At 43.2% G+C, this 24,846-nt stretch overlaps 1 protein-coding gene across 2 annotated transcripts in view; it reads left to right on the forward strand.

The window, feature by feature from the left end:
* Positions 1-24,846, forward strand: part of CDH13 (cadherin 13) — a 687,354-nt gene that overhangs the window by 560,244 nt on the left and 102,264 nt on the right. For both annotated transcript variants that reach the window (XM_079988791.1, XM_079988792.1), the window contains exon 8: positions 23,816-23,956. In XM_079988791.1, the coding sequence (XP_079844917.1) occupies positions 23,816-23,956 (141 nt within the window). The remainder of the gene's footprint in view (positions 1-23,815; positions 23,957-24,846) is intronic.

Consider the following 24,846-nt stretch of genomic DNA (forward strand, 5'->3'; position numbering starts at 1 on the left):
CCCGATGTTACAGGTGGTTCCGCTAAATTGTGAACCACCTGAAAAAGTCTCCTGCTGCTGTTTTCTGCAGATGCAATAGAGGCGGTGAAGAAATTCTTCTTCGCCGTCGCTATCGCCACTTGGTAGGCTCGACGTTGAGCTCTAACCTGTGTCCGATCAGATTCGGAATGAGTTATCCGCCACCGGCGCTCTAGCCGTCTCAAAGATTGTTTCATTGCCCTCAGATCCGTGGAAAACCACGGGGCTCTCCGGGCTCCATGCAATCGGAGAGGGCGCTTCGGAGCCAAACAGTCAATAGCCCTGGTTAACTCCGCATTCCAGCGGGCCACCAGGGAATCAGCTGAAAGGCCATTAACATGGGATAAAGCATCCCCTACCACTCTCTGGAAACCATTTGGATCCATTAAGTGGCGGGGGCGGACCATCCGAATTGGTCCCACCTCCCTGCAGAGGGGATGGGTCGCAGAGAAGTCCAGTTGCACCAGGAAGTGATCTGACCATGGCACTTCTTTTGTTTCACTTTTACTTAGTGTCAGATCACCAACATCCGTAGAGGTAAACACCAGGTCCAAGGCATGTCCGCGGCTATGGGTTGGGCCAGACTTATTCAGGGACAGCCCCATGGAGGCCATGCTTTCCACGAAGTCCCGAGCTGCCCCTTGTAAGGTCGTGTCGGCATGGATGTTAAAATCCCCTAGGACGACCAAGCTAGGTGTCTCCAGGAGAACATCCGCCACGACCTGAAGCAGCTCGGGCAGGGAATCCTTGGTGCAGCGGGGAGGTTGGTACACCAAAAGGAATCCTGTACTGCCCCTATTGCCCAACTTCCAGAACATGCACTCAGAAAACTGGGTCTTCCCAATAGGACGCCTGGTGCAAACTAATGACTTTCTAAAAATCACTGCAACCCCCCCTCCCCTCCCACATGACCTGGGTTGCTGTGCGTAAGAGAAACCTGGTGGACAAGCAGCGGCAAGGACAGGCCCATCTGCTTCATCCAACCAAGTCTCTGTTACACATGCCAGGTCAAGTCCTCCATCCATGATCAAGTCATGGATGGCAGTGGTCTTATGAATCAGTGACCTGGCATTGCACAGCAGCACCTTCAGGTCATGTGGGTATCCCTTGCTGATTCTAGTATCCATCCGGTCAGGACCAGACCCGGAGGCAGGAATAGTCCTCAGACAACGACTAAACCTGCCTCCTCTGTAATGACATGGTCTGGTCTTAGCGTAACTCCTCCTCCTACCCGTGATCACTGAGATAGGTTGTCCCAGTGCATCCCCCCCTGTGGAACATGCCCCAGCCATTTTGTGGGCTGGGGCCCACTCCCCGGCAGCCCTGACCCCTCCCCCTAAGAACAAAATAACAACTTATACAAACAAACAAAACCAATAAAACAATACAAACAAAAAAATTTAAAAATTACAAAAACATCAAAATAAAAAAAATAATTCCCCAAACCCAACCAAACATCCATCCCACCCCCACCCCCCACATGCAAAAAATCCAAAAGAATTTTTTAAAAAACATTTTAAAACACTCTGTGCCCCTCCTGCAGTAACACTGTCCTAGTGAGGCCTGGTAGGCCCTGCCCTGGGCCAGGTGGTAAGTGGCAGGAAGGAGCAGGACCCTCAGGCACTCACTCAGGGGAGTCCTCCTGGGCAGCAGGCAGCAAGCACCACGCAGTCCTTATGAGGCTTCAGGCCCCGCCCCAGGCCAGATGGTAAGTGGCAAGAGCAGGGCCCTCAAGCACTCACTCAGGGGAGTCCTCCTGGGCAGCAGGCAGCAAGCAGCAAGCACCACGCAGTCCTTATGAGGCTTCAGGCCCCACCCCAGGCCAGATGGTAAGTGGCAGAGAGGAGCAGGGCCCTCGGCACTCACTCAGGGGAGTCCTCCTGGGCAGCAGGCAGCAAGCACCACGCAGTCCTTATGAGGCTTCAGGCCCCGCCCCAGGCCAGATGGTAAGTGGCAAGAGCAGGGCCCTCAAGCACTCACTCAGGGGAGTCCTCCTGGACAGTGGGCAGCAAGCACCACGCAGTCCTTATGAGGCTTCAGGCCCCGCCCCAGGCCAGATGGTAAGTGGCAGAGAGGAGCAGGGCCCTCGGCACTCACTCAGGGGAGTCCTCCTGGGCAGCAGGCAGCAAGCACCACGCAGTCCTTATGAGGCTTCAGGCCCCACCCCAGGCCAGATGGTAAGTGGCAGAGAGGAGCAGGGCCCTCGGCACTCACTCAGGGGAGTCCTCCTGGGCAGCAGGCAGCAAGCTCCATGCAGTCCTTATGAGGCTTTAGGCCCCGCCCCAGGCCAGATGGTAAGTGGCAAGAGCAGGGCCCTCAAGCACTCACTCAGGGGAGTCCTCCTGGGCAACAGGCAGCAAGCACCACGCAGTCCTTACTTATTTATTTATTTATTTATTTATTTATTTATTTATTTATTTATTTATTTTCCCACCCTGTATCCCAAAGGAGTCCAAGGCGGCAAAGTCACTAACAATCAAACAAAACATCTTTTTTAAAAAAAATCTAAATAAGGTCCAACTATAGATACAGACTAGAAGGGACGCGGGTGGCGCTGTGGGATAAACCACAGAGCCTAGGACTTGCCAATCAGAAGGTCGATGGTTTGAATCCCCGTGATGGGGTGAGCTCCCGTTGCTCGGTCCCAGCTCCTGCCAACCTAGCAGTTCGAAAGCACTAGGTTGTGCTTCCCGGCGGGAAGGTAAACGGCGTTTCCATGCACTGCTCTGGTTCGCCAGAAGCAGCTTACTCATGCTGGCCACATGACCCGGAAGCTGTATGCCGGCTCCCTCGGCCAATAAAGCGAGATGAGCGCCGCAACCCCAGAGTCGGCCACGACTAGACCTCATGGTCAGGGGTCCCTTTACCTTATAGATACAGACTAGGGAAAAATCTGTATCTAAAAGGCTTCTTGGAAGCTTCTCAGCATGCCCTCTGTACTCCATCGCCCTCCCACAATCAAGTACATTGACACTGTGGTTTGTTCATTGTCACCAACAGATATCAGAGGTGCAATGAAATGATAAGCTAGGCAGGCTAAAACTGAGATAGCAACACGAAATCTGCCATTTGGCTGCAATGCTCGTCATATATAGATCCACTGCCCTTTACATTTTCAGTAAGGATTCCTCTGACGTTGATGTAAATGCATCACTGACTTGCAAATTTAAATACAGGAATGTTTTATAACCAATGCTTTCCATTGTATTATTTTCTAGTACCATGACCAATGAGGCAAATAATCCACGGCCATTAAGTTTTCTTTATGAAGAATTGAAATGTATACACTACTTACAAGGCCATGAATAATAGAGTTCTTTTCTTAGGCCTTGGAAGGCTTGACACACATTTATTTCTCCTTCTTTCAAGAATGCATGGTGGCCCTCTGCAGTCAATATGCTTGTCATTGTTACAAGTTTTATGGCTGCTTTCACAAACCATCATGCATCACTCGGTGACTGACTTAAACCATTGACTTGCATGCAAAACTGTGAAAAGAGCTGTTTAGTTCTCCATTTGTATTAGTTAACCAGAGCCATCATTTTCCCTACTGTTGCTAGATCTAAATCACTAGGATAAGTGACTAGTTGCCGCCACCACTGCCAGAAGAACTCTGTATGCTAGTTGCTAGGAATTCTAAGTAGGGATATTACTATCACATTCAGGTCCTGGTTGCAGGTTTCACCTAGGCATCTGGTTGGCCACTCTGAGAACAGGGATGCTGAACTTGATGAGCCCTTGGCCTGATCCAGCTGGGCTCTTCTGTGCTTTTATTTGCCTGATTGTGTCTCCATACTCTTAGATCCAATTGAAGCTTAAGATGTGGTGACTGGATCTGTATTATAGTAATCTTGACGTCTCCAGAGCAACAGGCTAGCTATTCAAGAACCTTCACCATATTTTGCAGTCTTTGGCTCCTACATGGATGTGGAGACAAGGGCAGTGAGACACTCATTTGAATCAGAGAATGACAGGGCTGTACCCTCTGAATGGGAAGGTCCTGAAGAACATCATAGTGGTCCAAGGATGAAGGCAAAACCTGATCTTATTCTGTGTTCTCAGTCCGCAGGCCATGGGTCATGGTAGAGGGGGTGGAGGTTGAAAGAAGAATGTCTGAAGTGGGCTTATTTTGTATCTGGTACTCACAGTTCCAAATAAAACTTTAAATAGATCGCACCAGCCAAAAGTCTGCTTCCCCCCATTGTGTCTTGCAGTAACAATTTTTTTGTCAGATTTACAGTTTAGAAAAATGATAGGCACAACAATTAAATGGTGCAGAAGAGAGCATTGCAGACATTCTGAACCCAAAAGGGATGGTAGTCCTTCCCAGATCAACAGACTGAGTATATACAACTAGCTTTCTCCTTCCAGCTTCATCTTGTAACATTTCCGTATATGCAAACTGACTAGCTCCTTGCAGGGCTGCAGCTCTGCTTCCACACTTCTGTGGCTGAGCAAAGAAATTAAATGGATCCTTGCTCATTGAGAATTATCTACTTAACCCACATGGCTGACAGCAGTTGGGAGCTTCTACCAGCTCAAGAGAGAGGGTAGCATATTGGTCCTTCCCCCCCCCCCCAAATATGTGCAGAATTTGCTCAGGAAACTATGTTTAAATACCCATACAACCTGCAGCATCTTTGCTAAACATGGGCCTTATTTGAAAGCAAAACAGACAGGAGTGTCCTGTGATACCCAGAGAAATTTAGTGATCATGTGCAGAAAATTGAGAGGAGCTTTGGCTAATTCAGTAGGCACTGATAGAATGCAAATACAGGGCATTCTGGACCCCAGATTTATGGGCAGATTTCACTCTCTCCAAACAATTTCCCATGCCACCCCAAGCAGATGTTATATCTCATCTAGACTCCAACTAACTAACTCCTCAATTAATCTATTAAATGGGTATAATCACATTGATCTGTGCTGCAGGATGCTGCCCAGTTCAATTAATTAATTTTCTCAACAGGCTTGGAGATCAGAAGATGAAAGCCACTGGATAACAAAAATAAAGATATAATAATATTAATAGCCCAGAGAGCCACATCAAAGCATCATATTTTCATCTTCTAATTGCACTCGTATCCTTCAGCAGATGGTACAGCAGGAGCCTTTATGGCAGCTTACTAGGGAAAAGTCTATAACCGGGGAGATTCAAACTTGTAGGCTCCAAAGTGGTTTCTTGGCCATTGAAGAATGGACTTGAAAGAAAGAAGGAAGCCCTGGAAACAGGGCCAGCCCACAACATGGCACCCTCTCTAGACATAAGCAGAAGCCAACCTCGTCCAGCTTCTACTGAAGATGAGACATAGTCCTCCACTGTGAAGGCAGCAGGCTAGCTTAGGAAGCCAAGGACAACCCGTATGTAGCAGTTGGGGAGAAATTCACATTTAAAGGGAAACTAAGCTGATTTGCACTTCCCAAAACAATATGTAAACCAAAACACAAAATTCATACTTCTCTGAATTTTGCAGTGCAGATCTCCACTCATGTAACGTGTACAAAGATGCACATACTGGTAGTGAAGTATGCAATGCATGCATATATTAGTGAAAACAACATAAAATAATACATTGCATCAGGAGAAGTTGTTTGCAAAAATGTGTATATTAAATAAAATTGCATATAAAAAAGAAATTTGCCCTAAAATACTGAAGGATTTTAATGAGTACTTTGAAAGAGAGAGACAGCTGGTGTGGAAAAGTGGAGCAACTGAACTGAAGATTGGAAAAATGAGAATCTGAGAGAAACCGACACGTACATTTGTTCATCCCTAGACGCGGGTGGCGCTGTGGGTTAAACCACAGAGCCTAGGACTTGCCGATCAGAAGGTCGGCGGTTTGAATCCCCGTGACGGGGTGAGCTCCTGTTGCTCGGTCCCTGCTCCTGCCAACCTAGCAGTTCGAAAGCACGTCAAGTGCAAGTAGATAAATAGGTACCGCTCTGGCAGGAAGGAAAGCGGCGTTTCTGTGCGCTGCTCTGGTTCGCCAGAAACAGCTTAGTCATGCTGGCCACATGACCTGGAAGCTGTACCAATAAAGCGAGATGAGCGCAGCAACCCCAGAGTCGGTCATGACTGGACCTAATTGTCAGGGGTCCCTTTACCTTTTTACCTGCGTGTTACACATAGTTCTGTCTGGCTATGGCTCTTATAGTCATTGCCGGCATTACTTTTTGAACCCAAACCTTAAGTTAGTTTGACTAATGGAGTGACAGGGAAGGACCATAGCTCACGGGTATACAGCATTTGTTTGGATGCAGAAGGCCCCAGATTCAGTCCCCAGCATCTCTTGGCAGAACTGGGAAACACACCCTGTCTAAAACCATGGAAAGCCACTGTGTAGATGGTACCAAGTTGCATAGACTAATGGTCTGACTAGATATAAGGCTGATTCCTCTTTTCCTGTGAGTTTGGTGCAGAAAATATCTGTGTGCACAAAGAAAGAAGGTACAGTAAAAAGAACTCTCAAAGACCTTCAAAGCTGACTCCCCATCACTGAACCCCTTGGCTTCACTTTGATTTGTGCCCCATAGTTTTGTTTCAGTACATACGTATTCTCACCAATAATTATATTCTGACATTGATAAGCAGGACTGAATGGTGTGGTGAACATTTCATGAAAGGCACTCATTTTCTGCAGTGCTCTCGGTGTATTGATTAAACTAATTGTTTCACCAAATGCCTCCCAGTGCCTCTTTTCTTTGAGCTAAAGTTTAGCATGTAAACTCAGCAATTATGTTTTGCTCCAGAAGCTTGCTTTTCTTGAAGTGACCTAGATAGCGGGGCCTTCAAACTGCTTCAATATGGAATCCCATTTTAAGTTTAAGCAAGTTTATCTTTCTTCCCCTCCCCTTTCTTCTTTGTCTCTTGATACAGTTTGAGCAAATAAAATTAACATTTTGTCTAATAGGTCCTGCTTTTAATCCCCATTGAAAAGATGAAATTTGCAGCTAAAGGACACACCCGCACAGCTCTGTTGTGGAAGGGCTGGGTAGAGAAATGACGCAGCTTGCTTTGTGTTTCCCACATTAGTTTTTGTGCCATTAAAAGAAAAGATAATCTTGAATTGTCATGATAATTTAATATCCTAGTTTTTGGTGTTCAATATTAATTGCATTCAAATCATATTAGGGGGCAAAAAAAAAAGTTCTTAAGGAATTATAACTTCTCCTGCCAGTATGCTTTAAGTAGTTCCAACCAAGTTCAGGGCCAATCTAAAAGATCTTGCTGTCCACAGGAAAAGGCAAAATGGTGCCCCTCATCTATGTATTTATTCCAGCTATTTCACCACTCTCATGGGCTACATACTGTGTCTGCCAGGGACACAGATTCCCAGCATGTTCTACTTCATGTACATTTTAAAAGAAGCCAATTGCAGCTTCGTAGACTAAGGCAAAATATTTCAGGTGCTTCCTGGTGCCATTTTATGAGATAACCATTGTTAAGTCCAGTCTTTGCATGTGAAGGCTCATCAGACTTTAGGTTTTTCATTTAATATATCAGAAAAAATAAAAGTTTATTCCCTCTAATCTTCCAGGGATTTCCCTATTTAGCAGTCGGCCATGTTTTTCTAACTCCTTGCAACTTCCTTGTCAATTGACTTTCTTTTAATCTACAAAGAGTTGTCAGTAAATGAAGTGCTTACAGACCCTGCAAGATATTCTGCCTCGTCACAGACCTACTTATCTACCAACTTGCTCTCCTTCCTTTGATGAACTGGCATGTCTCTGTTCCATTTCCCTTTAGGGAGTCTTTCTTCTTGCTTGTGTTCCTTTGCCTGCCCATAGTTCTCATCTTGCTCCTTCCATGGCTCTCACACTTTTTGAAGTCTTCAACTTGTGTCTTTAGCTCCATCCTTTTATCTGTGCCTTATAAGAATGTATATCCACATGAAATGCTTTTGGCCTTCAAGGAAGATATCAAATCAGTGTGTGCACTGTAAAAAAGAAAAAAAGCCACCAAAAATTAATATCTGGTGTTTTAGGGGTGTGTGAGTTAGGAATAGGGGAGGAATATATTTGGTCCATTTTCACCCATCTGGAATCCTGGAGAGCCCCTGCCAGACAGTGTAGACAATACTGAGTTAGATGGAGCAATAGGGTGGTATCGAACTAACTGTTACTCATAGCAGACACATTGAAATTAATGGACCTGTGTTCATCATCACCTGTAATTTCAAAGGGATTATTCTGACTATTGGATACAACTCACAGGCTGACTCTTTATAAGGCACCTTGCTATGTTCCTCCGTTTTCTATGGAAGGGCTGTAGCTCAGTGATAGAGCATTTCATTCTTGCTGTACTCAAAATTCTTCCTCTTCTATTCCTTAGCTTCCTTATGTGAAAGAGTTAATGTTTGTGGAGCCTTCAGATATCCCATAGTAGCTTGACACAATGCATTTCACTCTTGCTACCGTGTGTTGTCTTCAACATTAAGTTCCAGATTAAATGTAGTGTGTTAGAACAGATTTTTATTAACAAGCAAACACCCATATATGCACATCTGTCAATGAAACTTAACCTTCCTTAACTGGACAAGGCAACTTAAGCCTTCCTCATAAGATTATATTCATCCTAAAGATACAGTAACACACATAATCACGGGGGGGGGGAGGGTGTGCAAAGGGGGCTGAAGTACAAGAGAGAAGAGGAGGCATGGAAATGTGAATAATCTATGTGCAAGGGAGAGCTGGAAAAAAAAGGAGAAAGTAGGTAAAATAAGTTGAAGGTGAGAGCAAAGTGTGTGCAAAGGAGGCTGTAGAACAGAAGAAGAGAAGGGACAGAAATGGGCATGATCTGTCTGTGATGGAGAGTGGGGTTGGGAAAGCAGGCTGAAGGTGAAAATGTGAAAAAGGGGTTGCAAAAAAGCAGGTAGTATGAGGCATGAAATGGGGGCATGGAAGGGTCTGCAGAATAGGAGATGATGCTGGTTTCATAACTGTGTGGAAGGTGAAAATGGGTGAAAAGCAGGGCAGCAGAGGAGCAATAAGTGGCTTTAGAAGTAGGTTTGGAAAGATGAAAAAGTAAACTTAGTTGCATGGGTCAGGAAAGGGAAGCTCTGATTGACATGGGGGAAATCAAGGTGGGTTGTCAAGATGAGCAAGCAGGGGTGCACACATCCCCAGATATGGAAAATTAAACTGATGTTCTCATCAGTGTGTGTGGGAGACATATTCCTATAGAGATGATAATTTTACCCGCCCATTGTAAGGTAGGCATCTTCTTTTATATCGGGGGTAAAACATCAATGATATAATTGAAATCCAATTTATGTGATCTTTCCTCTGATCATTTAGAATCAGATGAATTTATATTCCTCAGGAACTACCTTACAGGCACAAAAATGCAGGCACTAGGCAAGGCTGATCTCATGTGTTGATTCATTACACTCTCTGCAGGGTGCTTCGTTTTTGAAAGCTACCTGGAATTACTGCTGGCAATAGAACACTAAACTAAGATAAGCTTTCCATTTTTTTAAAAAAAAAGGAAGCAGAAGAAGAGGAAGAGGAGGAGGAAAAGGAGGCAAGGCGGGGCCACACATAAATAGATAATAAAAATACTGATTACAACTAATATTAGATACCTTGCTTTGATTAAATTATCAGACATCAAACTGTAAATATCACTGATGTTTCAAATAGGACTTAGCTATGCGGAAGGATCTGCTGGGTTGTGTATGTGTTATTTATTTATTTTTTAAAAAATAATATTTATTACTTTTAAAGCTTACAAAAAAGAAAAGGAAGAAAAAAGACAAAAGGGGAAAAAAGAACAAAAAAGAGAAAAAACAATACAATACATAAACAATACAAAACACAACCTTAACAAATTAAACTAACACAATAAACTAAACCAAACAAAACAAAAACAATTTAAAAACATACATCATACCTTTTCCATATTCTATCTTTCATTCCCTTGTATCATTGACCTCCTCTCACCTTCTCTTTGTATTCCACTTCCATTAATTGTTTCAGCAATTCCTTTCCAACTTTCTCTATTTTCTATCATATAAATGTCTTAACATATTTTTAATCTTATTTCCATTAAAATTAGTATACTTATTTAAGCTTAACTCCTTATAGCATTTCTGCTAAAGCCATAAAATTTCTTTCCAACATTTTTCTATCACTCATTAATTTTACAATATTTCTATATATAGACTTTAAATTTCCAACCTTCTTCCACCATCTCCTCTCCCCAGTCTCGGACTCTACCAGCCATTTCCGTCAACTCCATACAGTCCATCAACCTGGAGATCTCATGTCCGAGGCTCTTAACTCTTTTCCACGTCCCTTGTGTATGTGTTATTTATGATTTCTCGTTACTTTCGTTTAGATCCTTGCCAGTCTTCACTGATGCGAGTGAAGGTGTGATGCAATTATGAATGGCAAAGGTGGGGTTGCCAAGCAGGTAACCCATCCAAGTACTGAGCAGACCCAGATCTAATGGAAGTTCTGATGATCTCATCTAATGCACACACAATACATTTTTGGCCACTTCACCCCCAAAAGCAAATTGTACAGTTCAAAAAGGGCAACCAACATGGTCAAGGGGATAGAGCGACTCTCCTATGAAGAAAGGTTTCATGATAGAAGTGTGTACAAATATGCAAAGCATGGAGAAAGTGGATACAGAATAGTTTCCCTCCTTCTCTCATAAGACTGGAACTTGTGGACGTCCAACGATGCTGAGTTTTGGAGAATTCAGGACAGATAAAAGGAAATACTTCTTCACACGGTGCACAGTTGGAACTCACTCCTGCAGGAGGCAATGATGGCCACCGACTTGGATGGCTTTAAAAGAGGATTGGACAGATTCATGGAGGAGAAGGCTATTGATGGCTACTAACCATGATGGTTATACTCTGCCTCCATAGCTGGAGGCAGTAATGCTTCTGAATTCCCACTGCTCTTGTGCTTGGGTCCTGCTTGTGGGTTTTCCACAGGCATTGGGCTGGCCACTGTGAGAACAGAATGCTAGACTAGATGGTCACTTGGCCTGATCCAGCAGGCTCTTTTATATTCTGAGTCTATGTATGTGAAGCTGCTTGTCATGAAAGTTCCCTTTTGCAGACCTTCTGTCAAAACATTGTGGGAAGGTTCCACTCCCCCCCCCCCCCTCATATTTAGACTGAATGCAGCTGCATTAATAAGGCAAGGGTTGACCAGCTATTGAAACTTGCCCTGTTTTTCACTGCGTCTAACACCTGCTTTGTGCCAGTATGGGTGGGGAAAGAGAGAGATGCGAAATAGCACACCACTTTCCCTTTAATATTGAAGAACATTAACATCATGCCAAAGATGTAAAATTGGAATTGTGGGATGTTTTGCACCTCGCAGCACTAATTTCCAAACTAACCTCTATGATTTCATCCAGTTGAGGTAGGCTTGACAGGAAACTCCAGTAATTGAGTTCTCTTGGACATTCTGACCATCGGCACTAATTTGCAAAGCAGATTAGACAGAGGAATACATTTTCCACCTTGACCTTTATCACATTACTTTCTTGTGGGGGAATAAGGAGGTGTATTGAGGGGGATGTGGCCTTTGGTGCACCTAATTTGTAGCAATGTGGTGTCTCTGCAGTTCCTGCTCCCCCCTCCTCACCAATGTTAACCGAGTAAGGTTCATTTTGATTCTCTTAATAAGAGATTATGTTCAATTTAGCGTAAGGGAGCTGTCATAAAACATGTTATCTTTTATTACCCTGGTGGAAGATATTTTTCTAGTGAATCATAAACGGCACACTTAAGGAAAACTTTAATTTGCACCTTTATGCAGGAAAGTTGTATGTGTGGTTTAATGTCACATTCTCAAATCCAGACCCACAGATTTCATATTGAACTGAAGGCATATTGAGGTGTATTTTTCTTTCTTTCTAAATAAAATAAAATAAAATCTACCTGAGCTCATAGAGCTGAATTGCAGTGCTTTGAGGATTATTTCCACACATAGTGGCAGCTGATCAGAATTCTTTGCAGATTATAGGAGACAAATCACATGCCTAAATGGTATGGAGAGCAGCCAATATCCAGGCATTGCTGATCTCAGTGATAAACGCACATTATTTGCAATGTTAGACTTGGGGGGGGGGGCAAAAGAAGAGAGAGAAAAACTCATTATGGAGTAAAGCTGTATCTGGGTCAAATATTGAATTTGCTCCAAAGGACACCAGTTTGAAAAGTATGTTTGAGGAGGATTTACAAACTATCCCACCTTGTCTGGTGCTTAAACAGTGGCTGTCATGACCAAAGTTCAAAGCGTTCTACAAATGTGTCCTCATCTGAAGACCCTATATGTGTGGAACTCCTACAGGTGAAGACTTCGTAGCATTAGACTAATGGCCCATCTACTCTAGCATCCTCTTCCCTGCAGCAGCCAACCAGATGCCTCTAGGGAGACCCAAGAACAGAAGTTTAAAGCAATCACCCTTCTCCTCTATACAGCAAGTGGGCCTGTGCAATGGATTTGGCAAAAGCCTGAATCCCAAACTGAACTAGGCCAGTTTGGAAGGGATGCAGACTTTGGACAAATTGGGTAAAGAAAGCCTTGGATCACCCCAAGTCAGGTTGGGCATCCAAGAGCAATCTGGGGATGGTGCCAGCGCCAGGCTGGAAGAAGGTGCTTTGGCTACTAGGGAACACATAAATGGAGCAGGGTTGAACCCTCCACTGACAAGCTGGTGAGCAGAGGATCAAATGCTGGGGTTTACTGTGCCAGCATGTTCCCCATCAGAAATGTACTGGAGAAACAGGTCCCAAGAGGATTCACCCTTTTGCTCTCTGTTGTGTGGTCAGGGGAGGGGAGAGACACAGTATCTCCTTCTGCCATTCCTTCCCAATGTTATGCTTAATTCGGGTTTAAGAAACCCTAATTAATTGTTACTCCCTGCCCCATCCCAATTGATTCAGGGCCAAATTCAAGCCAGGTCAGGGGTGATCTGGGCTCTGGAATAGGGTCAGGTGACAAACAGTGAACATAAATGATTTGAGAATAACTAGGCAGGAATGAGCCTGAGACCTGCATAAAAAACTTGCTTTCTGAGTGAAAAATGGTCCCTCCCCACATATACTTCTATAGGTGCTTCCACACATCTGGATCTTCTCCTCCCCACTGAAATCAATGAGGTGCACTGGAGTTTGGCTCCAGAGCCTCTGCATGCTTGCACAAGATAGCTGGGATTATTTTAAGCATCCTTTATGGGGCATGATGTACAAGCAAGTGAATCAAGTGAATTGGCGGTAGGCAGGCAAATGTACTCAGAAGGACAATTTTTGTCTTTCCCATTCTATCCAATTCTTACATTCAAATTACGCTTCTCCTGCAGACAGTAAATAGACACCAGTTTTCATCATAGCAGAAATACCACATTGCTTTGATTAAATGGTAGAACTTCCTTTGAAGCATCATAATTGGAAAAAGGGGAATTAAAAAGAGAGTTACAATAATGTTATTGTGAGGTTTTGTTTGTGACAAACCATAATTCACGCTCTGAAAGCGCAGCTGGTCTTGTGTTTCCTCTTTGCCCTGCAAACACAACGGGCACTTTAGAGTAAATGTTAATATTATGATAATCTGAATAGCTGCATTCCTTCAATTCCAATTCCTCATTTGTCAGGGTTATAACACTTGTTTGCATTGGCTGCTCTATATGATTATTTTATTTCAGGTAAATTGAATAGGTACTAATAGCAGGTGGATTTGGGGTGGTGGGGAGTGATGGATGATCCCGTTGTTTAAAATAAACATCAGCTGTTATTTCCTGCAAGTGTTATCTTGCATATTTGCATAGTTTGTGTGAAAGAAGAACAGCAACAAGTCTAATCATTAGATGTGGGATTGCCAACATTGTGCCATTCATATGTTGTGGAGTGTAAGTTCCATTGTGTGACCAGGCGGCAACAGCCCAAGCCCCCAGGGATCATAAGGAAGGAATAAAGACTCTGACAACGTTATATGGAATTAATATTAGGCCACATCTTTATTAAACTTCCAAATGTAGAAAGACCTTGGCTTAGGCCTTGGTCCCCAGCCTCCCAGCCCCCCAGCCAGGGGGAACTGGGGCTCATCAGGATAAATGGGATATGGGGGTGCTCTGCGAGACGTAAGTGTAGCAGGCAGACAAGTCCATATCCCTGCACGCATGACCTTTCAATTCACTAATGACCTTTCAGTGTATGGCCAGTGACCCCCATATATATAAAACCCCTTTAAGAGGGGGACCCTGGAATTGCCACCACGGGGGGGGGGGGGTTGAGTCACCACTTCACACACACACACACACCATAGGGAAGAAAAAACTAAAGGATTCCACCCAAGGCCATAACCACCAAAGTTGTGATGAATTGCTATGGGGAAGACAAAACCTGCCAATGCAAGAAAATATCTTCCCGGTCCTTCAACAGCAACCAGTCAAAGACCGTAACAGCACCCGCTAAACAGGAAGAAAAAGTTAACCTGCAAACAAGAAAACATTAAACTAGGGAGGGTGGATCTCCAGAGCCAACTGCCTGGCTATTGTCGGCTCCATCTCTATTTATAAATGGGGCTGGCCCCACCTCCAAGCCAGAAACTTGATTACTGAGGCTGGGCGTGAACCTCCAGAAATTAACACTGAGAGGCAAGCCAGACCCTGTTTGCCAGTAAGCTCCCTGGGAACTGAAGCACCACGTGCAATCCCACGAAGGGCACCCACAATGTAAAGTGTGAGTGCTCATTATCTTCAGCCTTTGGCAATGCTGGCTGGTGTAGAAGGGAGTTGTAGTGCAATGACATCTGGAAGGCACCACAGTGAGCATCCCTGCATTATGTTTGAACTACACCAAAAACTCCCACCCAGTTTCTCAAAGCTTGTTTTCCTCTATGAGAGAGCATTTCACCACCACCACCACTTCTTAGGGCACTCTATAACTTATTTATAAATTTAGTAGGTGCTGGGTAGAACTTGTAACATTGTGAGGTGGCTGTCTGTCATATCTTAGCCAGCACCACCTGGAAGCCCTGGCATTCTGCCAAGTCCTGTATCTGGCTCAATACTGGTGTTAGGAGCCAGGATCCTTAGATGAAGCTAAGGAATGGCCATCAACAACACGGGTGAGTTTGGCCTCTCATATTGGAACTGAATGAGTATTGAGCTTGACTCATTGAATGCCAGACAGAAACCTGCCCCATCAGGAGATGAGCCTGTCTATAGGCAAGGACTCACCAGGAGCCAAAATTGGGGAGTAAGATCCTCCTCTTGAGGAGACCTCTGGGTGAAGACAACTGATAGGAGTCAGCTTCATTTAAGGTGTTTCAGCAGCTCCAACCCAGTACTAGGCTGGAAGAATTGCTAGAGCAATGCATTTGTACCAGCACTGTGTTTTGATGAGTTTGGCCGCTTGGTTATTGTGAATCTGATAATGGACTCCCCTGGGGCTGTCTCTTGTCTGTACCCTTGTCTGCCCAGTGATCAACTTGAACATAACCTCAGACTGCCCTGATCTTGCCTCTTGCATGATCCCTTGTTATGGAGCTGGGCCTTGGCCTTGGATACTACTACTGTTTTTGCTAATTGTTGATTTTGCTGCATCAGATGCAGAGCAGGTAGGTATGGTGTGGGGGAAATGGCCTCAAGGGCCAAATTTTAACACCTGCTGGGCCTGATTAAGTCCATGGGCTGAAGGTACCCCACCAGTGTTTTCAATAATAACTCACATATTGTAGTATGCATGAGGTTCTGTCCTAGAAGCCAATTTACTTCCTTTGCAATGATTAATTAATTTCCCCCCCTCTGCTCTGTCTTTCACGGTCTGTTCCGAATATTGGGAGTTTAGGGCTATTCATCTTTCCTTGGCTGAAACAAATTTCTTTTGCTTTTAAAGCCTCAGAAATGTCATGAAACCACAGCATTCTTAAAGATTCCATATCTTCACCCACAGATAAAACTCTCTAGATTTCAGCTTGGTGTTTGGTGTGGTGGGGGCAAGGGAAAGAATGACGGATTGCTTGTTTTAGGGGGGAGTTTTAATTCTCATTGTTGGTGATATTCATTGATGGACTAGATGAAAGACTTCTTAATATTCAGTAAGGGCAATAATACAGTTGTGTGGAGGTGGACAAGATTATTATTAACACTGTGGGTGGTTCCCCCCCCCTTGCTGCTGTAAATGGTTTCAGAGATATGACAGCTGTGATTGATTTCTGAAAGGAACTTTTTGAAATGCTTTTCAAATATTTTTTTCCACACCCTTTCATTTCTACCTCTTGCATTTGGAAATTCTGAATATAGTGGATTCTCTGGTCCCTATAGATTCTGCTTATTGTAGCTGACTATATCTGAATCATTAATGCATATTCCTATAGAATCAGGATAGTACAATCAGCTATGTTGGGTCACTTGCTCTACCTCTCAGGTATTCATTAAGCTATTGGTGTACCAGAACATCAGATTCCATCTGTGAGCAACCTAGGTCATTGTGGAGAGCAGGCTTTCAAAACGTTCTTGAAGTGAACATTTTTCCTACCAAATTCTTGGGGGGGGGGGAGGCCTGAAAGTCTATCATGCCGCCCAATTAACTTTTCTGTGCCAGTATAGGGATTCTCTGCAACTCCAATTGAAAGACAAATAGACACTGAAGCAGCAGCTAAAGAAGATCTTATTCCCAAAGGCAAAGAGATTTGGCCATACTGTATTATGGCATTGATGAGGGATAATTAAGCCAATTCAGAGTGAGGGCAATATTTATTGAATGAGCATTATTCTTACTCAGGATTGACTTATTTTTGCCACCAGTGATGTCATCACATAATCAAACCTGATTGGATCTGTAACAATGTCTCTTGCTTCATGGAAAAGTGCCCACTTTAAACAGAGCCTAGTCAAAGCTAAAAAGAGGTATAATGATCTTAATGGGTGGGCATTAAATCATTGCTCCTATGGTGTCTCATTTATCAATTGTAGCTAGATGTTGGGAGAATTGATATAATTACAGCAGGGAACCCCTTCATTATCACATAAATTTGCACTTTAGTCATTTAGCCTGCTGCAAAATGACTAAGGCTTGCAAAATTTGTGGTCTGCCAAAAAGAATGAAGTCAAAAAAGAGGTGAATTACACCATTTCTCTTTGATTTTTTCTCTTGCTCTACAAAAGTTCTGACTCTGGCAATTTTGGAGTCTCTGTGGCTGCATTTGAATGGTTGGAAAGCTACTCTGTGGAGTGTGCAGTACGCTTTCTAGTGCTATATGCTAACTCCTTGTAAGTTAAACAAAATTAATGGAGGACATTGATGGCTATAAGTTATGGTGGGTTAAGGATGTCAGAATTGGTCAATTTTGGTTTCTCATTCTTCCCAGTCATAAACATTTAGTTCACTACATTTCGATATCAGTTTGCACTTTTGTTTTTTTTAAATATGGGGGTAAGGGAAATCTCTTTAAAATTCACTAGCATTTTACCGCTGATTTCTCCTACTATATGCAATTTGTATTCAGGTTTCTATAATATACACTCCCCACTATACATCTTCATTTGTTTTTATTAATATCTCCACACTTCACTCAAATATATGCATTTTTGTACAGAGTACTTGGCTAGAGAACTGCATTACCAAAATTCTGTGGAGTGCAAATTTCAAAAGGTGGCAGTGTTTCGGCATGTGCAAATAGAATAATAGAATTTTGGAACTATAGAGTTGAAGATACCATCTAGTCCAATCCCCTGCAATGCCTAAATCTTTTGCCCAATGTGGGACTCAAACTCACAACCCTGAGATTAGCACTGAATACAGCCAGATATTATATGGAATACCAGCAGCCCTAAACTCCCAATATTTGGAACAGACCGTGAAAGACAGAGAACACAGGGGGGGGGGATAATTAATCATTGCAAAGGAAGTATCGTATTTTTCGCACCATAGGGCGCACCGGACCATAGGGCGCACCTAGTTTTTAGATGGGGAAATCAATAAAAAAAATCTCTTCCTCCCCCCAGCCCCAAAGAGCAGCGTACAGGCTGCGCACAACCTCTCCCTGCCGGAGGGTTTGCGCGCGGCTATGGAACAAGCCAAGGCAGCAAGCGGGATGGATCCCACTGGCTGCTTTGGCTTCCTCTTTAGCCCCGCGCAATCCCTCCCTGCCGGGAGAGGCCATGTGGAGCTAAAGAAGCCATAGCCCCATGCAGCCTCTCCCTGGCACAAGCCTGCATTCGCTCCATAGGACGCACACACATTTCCCCTCAATTTTTGGAGGGGAAAAACTGCATCCAATGGAGCGAAAAATACGGTAAATTAGCTTCGGGGACAGAACCTCATGCATAGTACAATATGTGAGTTATTATTGGTGTACCTCCAGCCCATGGACTTAATCAGGCCCAGCAGGTGTTAAAATTTGGCCCTTGAGGTCATTTTCCCCATGCCATACTTACCTGCTTTGCATCTGATGCCATATAGGGCATCCCAAGACATGGCTCATTGTCAAAAGCAGCATTTGCAGGCACCTGTCCCTTTGCAAACTGCTCATTTTCTTGATTTTAAACCACGTGGGGCAAAGAATGTAGGGCTTGCAGACACCAACAATCAGTTGCTCGGCAGGGCATCATTGTTATCATCCCACCCTTCACCATAAAGTCCCAGGGCTGGTTACAACTATTAAAGCACAATGTCAAAAGCAGCTTAAAGCAACTTGCAATCACGGAAATAAGGTGGGTCCTCACATTCTACATCTCAGCTGGCAAAAGCCAGGGTAAGAGGTACATATTCAGTATCTGCCAAAAGCTGTACAATGAAGATGCCAGAAACATATCCTTCAACATCCTGCTGATAAAAATCAGGACATTCATTTTTTGGTCGCGAGCTCTCGTGGGAGCCAGCTGATTCATGCCAGAGTACGAAACCCAAACCTGGGTGTCTTTTGGTCCAGCACTCTGGCATGAACCAGCTGGAGCGCTGGACCAAAAAATGGGACATTCAGAGATCCAATCAGAAGCTGGGATGGCTTCTGTAATTCCAGGATGTCTCACTTAAAATGGCATGGTTGAGGGGTATGCAGACATACCTCTGTGGGTGGGGAGTTCTACAACTTAGGAGCTGCCACAGAGAATTTCCTCCCCTGGGTCATCCCACCCAGCTATGAGGGCAGTGGAACAACCAATAGGGTGTGAGGATAACCTGAGCTTACAGGGTTAAAACAGCTCAGAGTGTACGCACTGCCCACTGTTGGGAGGGGGGAGATTCTACGTCATGTCCGAGAGTCTCCAGTCTTTGTTTTTTTTCTCTACTTTCGCTTTTGAGGAGAGAGGACGTGTTTTCACGATGCTGTTCGCTGTGATAGATAATGGATAGTCTGCTGTAAATAAACTGCTTCTAGCTGCTAATATCCTGAGTGGACTTTATTTTAGCACACTGAAGAAAGCTCTGAAGAAGCTTTTGCAGCTTTCTCTTGCTGCTGCGTAAACTCTGCGTTTTTTTTGCTCAGAGCCTTTGGAATGTGGCCTTTGAAGTCCAGCAGAGCTGTGCAGCCGAAGTGGGCTGGACACCAAGACTTATCTGAGCAATAAATCTACTATCTGACATAGGGTCCCCTCCACTAGTCCTAATACCCGAAGGGTCTGTAGGGATGGAGGTGGTCTTTCAAGAATTTGGGGCCTGAGTCATTTATGGCTTTAAACACTAACATGAGTGCTTTGAGTTGGGCCCTTAAATGAACTGGCAATGGCAACCAATGTAGGGCTGCTTCTACAACTTCTAATAAATATGTGTTGCTTTTATATATCACTAGGGTTGCAAAGTCTGGAGCATCCTAGACCCTGAGATTTCAGGGCCCAAACCTGAGACCTGGGGCAGCCCCCAGTGATGACATAAAGGGCAGACCCCGGTGATGGCATTAAACATAAAACATTATCAGATGACATATCATCAGCTGCTTTTTACATTAATCAAGCCTCAAAGTGATGACAAAAGCAATTCTGTTTAAAACCAGGGGTAATTAAAATAATGACAATGAAAAGACATAAACATTTGCCCAGCAACCAGGATCCTTCAGGGGAAGTCCTGTGTTTTCACTGTGCTTTCAGTGTTTATTGTGTACGCAGCTTAAGACCTTTATGGCTTCCCCTGGACTTTTCACTTTTTAGGGAAATGGGGAGCGTCTAGCAATGCAATCAAAGTCTCCAGTCCTATGCACACTTACTAGGAAGCAATGACATAGTGCTATTTACTTCTGAGTAAGCATGAGTAAAATTGCACTATAAGTCTTGTTAGATTTATAACAGATCTGTTGGAGGAGATAAAAACCACCTTAATTGGAATATTCAGCGTTTTCTGAGCACTTTCTTGCTTTGTGGTGTGTGCGATGGCTATAGGAGTTTGGACTGCAGAAAGAATGTATAATTGGGCCCTAGAATTTGATAGTCACTCATCACTGAGGATGCTACATCATGTCAGCTCGCCTTTTGATTATTGGACGTGGTGGGACTCTACAGGAGCTCATCATTGCCACTCAATAATTGTCACCAGCTTCTCTCCAAAGAACAAGTTGCTCAGTCTCTCTCTCCTCTTTCCTACCCTGTATGTGTCATACACAACTTTTCATCAGCATTCTCTCTGTATCTCCCTCTTGCATTCCTCTTACCAACATGTGGTCCCCTCTCCCGTCCAACTCCATCTCTGTTGCTTTTGAAGAGCAGTCAACTATCACCATTCTTAGCTGACTGGTCCCCTCATGCCTTACTGATGCTGAAAAAGCACATTGTCGGCAAATATGGATAAAGCTGCGATGGATCCACATTACCTTTTGGAATAATAAAGGGAAGAGTTTCGTTATCCCATCCCATAAGATTTTCACCCACTACAAAGCTATATAAGAATAATAGGCAAACAAACAAATGGTGAAAGCTTAGGTTGTTGTTTGAGTGAATGGAGTAGAGCATCTACACGGCTGATAATTAGTTGCTGTGGGTGCAATTAAAATGGCATTTGGATGAAGCAGGAGACAGTTTCAGAACTCAGATTGGTACTTAACTAAATTCTACTCAGAATATTTTTTTTTTTATAAATATTTATTGAGATTTTTTAAATACAAAATGCAAAAATAATACACAATATAACATGTATCATAACATATTTTCAAAGCCTCTTTGGACTCCCTCACGTCTCCTGCTCCCACTTGCATCATTGTAAACTTTTTCCAGCAATTTATCATCTTGTTTACATTCTTATATCTCATTCAATTAATTTAATCTAATAATTCTCCAAAAATTTTATATTTTCCTCAATCTCACTTATCGTCAGATTTCAGATCTAATTCAATGGTAGGCAATTATTTATGATCTAGCATCCTTCTTAGCATTCAACCAAATTACAATACTTTTGTAAATAAATCTTGAATTTCTTCCAGTCTTCTTCAACCCTCTCTTCTCCCAGGTCTCGAATTCTGCCAGTCATCTCGGCTAGTTGCATATAGTCCATCAGCTGCATCTGCCACTCTTCCAGTGTGGGTAGATCTTGAGTTTTCCAGCTCTTAGCGATAAGTATCCTTGCTGCCGTTGTTGCATACATAAAAAATGTTCGGTCCTTCTTTAACACCTTCTGGCCGACAATGCCCAGAAGGAAGGCCTCTGGTTTCTTAGTGAAGGTATACTTAAATACCTTTTTCAACTCATTATATATCATTTCCCAGAAGGCCTTCACTCTAGGGCAAGTCCACCAGAGGTGAAAGAATGTTCCTTCATGTTCTTTACATTTCCAACATTTATTATCAGACAAATGGTATATTTTGGCAAGTTTAACTGGGGTCATGTACCATCTATATATCATTTTCATTACATTTTCCTTCAAAGCATTACATGCAGTGAAGTTCAGCCCAGTGGTCCACAACCTTTCCCAGTCCTCAAACAAAATATTATGCCCAATATCCTGAGCCCACTTTATCATAACCGATTTAACCATTTCGTCTTGTGTATTCCACTTCAACAGCAAGTTATACATTCTTGATAATACCTTATTTTTTGGTTCTAACAATTCTGTTTCCAACTTCGATTTCTCCACCTGGAACCCTACCTTTTTGTCATTTTTAAAAACTTCTTTAATCTGAGCGTAATGTAACCAGTCTCGCACTTTATCCTTCATTTTCTCCAAACTCTGCAATTTCCAATTGTCTCCATCTTTTTTCTAATATTTCCCAATATTTTGGCCATTTGGCCTCCATATTGGGTCTTTTTCGGGCCTTAGCTTCCAGAGGTGAAAGCCACCTCGGGGTTTTATTTTCCAATAAGTCTTTGTATTTTGTCCAGACATTAAAAACTGCTTTCCTGACAATATGGTTCTTAAAGACCTTATTGATCTTAACCTTAAATTCTACTCAGAATAAACCCATTGAAATCAAAAAACCTAGCTTACTCATGTTTGTTCATTTCAATAGGTCTGCTGTCAGGGAAGCTTAGTTGAATACCACACTCAACTCCTAAACAGGAAGCACACACAGTTCCCAGTGGTTCACATACACATATGCTCAGTGGATATAGCACAGTGCTCTGTGTCTCCGAAAAGCAGAGGGAAAGTAGTGAATTGACTTTATAATGATTCTTTCTGTGGCCACACTCACACCATAGATTTAAAGCAACAGCTGTAGCTTCTCCCAAAGAATTCTGGGAGCTGTAGTTGGTCAAAGGTGCTGAGAGTTGTTAGGAAACCCTTATTCCTCTCCCAGAGCTACAATTCCCAGAGTTCCCTGTGAAGAAGGATTGATTGTTAAAGCACTCTTTCCCAGCTTTCCCCCAAATGTATTCAGATGGAAATCTGTTCTAAAGTGGAGTCATTTGTCTCTCTTTTTCAAAGGCTAAATGTCTTCCTGTCCTTTTAAAGTCTTTCTCCTATATCACTGTTGTGAATCGCAGAATAATAGCTTTTGAGAATGCATGAGCGAAGTAGCTCATGACTTTAAAAGAAGATGACCACCACCTGCTCCTTCCCATCTGCATTCCCCATCAGCGATGTGGCCCTTGAGGTTTCCCAGCAGATGGGCCCATGCAAGACAGCCACACAAATCGAGGAAATGTCACCTTTAATAAGTTTTAATACCATTTCCATACAGTTAATCTCTGTTCCTGGTAGAGCTTGAAATAGAGTAGGTCACTTGAAATACACTGGGCGTGGCTATGCCCCTCTCCTCATGTGGTGGTAGGATTGAAATAAGAGGAAGCAAAGGAACAAGAGACTTCTCTTCAAAAGACACAATTAAAGAGAATGAGTGAACTGGAACAGTTATGGCAGGAGGCAGAACAACTCCGGAATTAAAACAGAGCTGCTAGGAACATACTGTTCTTATTTTCCACCATTTTACATACTTTTCAGACAAAAATAAGAGGTGACATGCTTGCTAGTCTAAGTACTGATGCCCTCCAAATGCTTTGGATTACAGCTGATCAGAGTCTGTCAGAGTTGTAGCCCAAAACATCTGGAGGGCACAAGGTTGGAGAAGGCTGGAAGAGATGTTTTGGGCTATGGCTCCCATCAGCCCCAGCTAGGGTGACCAATAGTCAAGGATGGCAAGCACCAGGTTGGGGCACTTCAACATATCTTACAGTTACTAGGTTGGTGAAGACTGGCATAGATAGTTAGGTAAAATTCTCAGCACATCTATTTGTCAGGGTTTCCTGGCTTTTGTAATAAGCCAGTTGCCTTCTTTCTATTAATAGAAAAACATCCTGCAGATCAGTTTTACCTAAGGGTGCCTCTGATGCCTTAATGGATATTTCTAAAATGAGATCAATGCATTGCACACTGGGTAATGTATTATTCTTTTTTCATCTCTGCAGACAATGGAGAATCCGAAATATGAGCTCATCATAGAAGCAAAAGACATGGGGGGCATGGATGTTGGGTTAACTGGCACTGCCACAGCAACCATTGTCGTTGATGACAAAAATGACCATGCACCGGAATTCACCAGGAAAGAGGTAAACACTTACTTTAAGATGCAAAAAGTTGAGCATTGCTTGTTCAATCACACCAGTTCCTGGAAACTCAGGAGAAGAGAGTGTTCTTGCGCTTGCATCCTACTTGTGGGTTTCCTACAGGCGTCTGGCTGGCCACTGTGAGAACAGGATGTTGGAGTGGATGGGCCATTGGCCTGATCCAGCAGGGCTCTTCTGAACCTGATTGGATCTAATAGAAGTTGATGTGCACCCTCTGTGCTTCAGGCCTGTGTGGAGGTTTCTGCAGGGAGGTTGTGGATGGTTTCAGCATGGCACATAGCAAATGCTTTTAAAATATGCTTGGGGAGGTTGTGTTTGTTTAAGAGTGTGTCAGTTCAACGTTGAGTATTTCCAAGAACAGGCCTTTAAAACTTTGCAGAGAGTCTTCCTCAAATAAAGTATATTTGCCGTTTCACCCTACTGAAATCCAAACATGGTACATTGTTTGTGTTGAATTGTGTGTGGTGTAGAGAAAGGATTGAAATAGTAGGAAGCAAAAGATTTGTGCTGATGTATGGTCATTTTAAATAATACTCTCCAAAAAAAGAAAAGAAAAACCATCCCATTAATTGGCAATGATGCAAATCAATGCCAGATTCTGTCTCCAGTTTTCCATCTTCCTGGGGCTGACTGGGATTATTTCACATGAGTATATCCCTTTTCACCTGGAGTTTACTACCATTTGAACCAAAAGCTGTGACATGGAACTTTTATGTGAATCATTGTCTTTTGTCTGATCCAGTTGTGCAGCTTTTCTTTTCTTTTTTAATAAAATATTTATTAAAATTTGCATAATAAAACAAGTATCACAATCAAAGAAAAACACAAGAGAAAGACAATCAAAAACATCACAGTCCAAAAAAAAAAAAAAA

This window comes from Podarcis cretensis (assembly GCF_951804945.1).
Source record: "Podarcis cretensis genome assembly, chromosome: 8".
Lineage (NCBI taxonomy): Eukaryota > Metazoa > Chordata > Lepidosauria > Squamata > Lacertidae > Podarcis > Podarcis cretensis.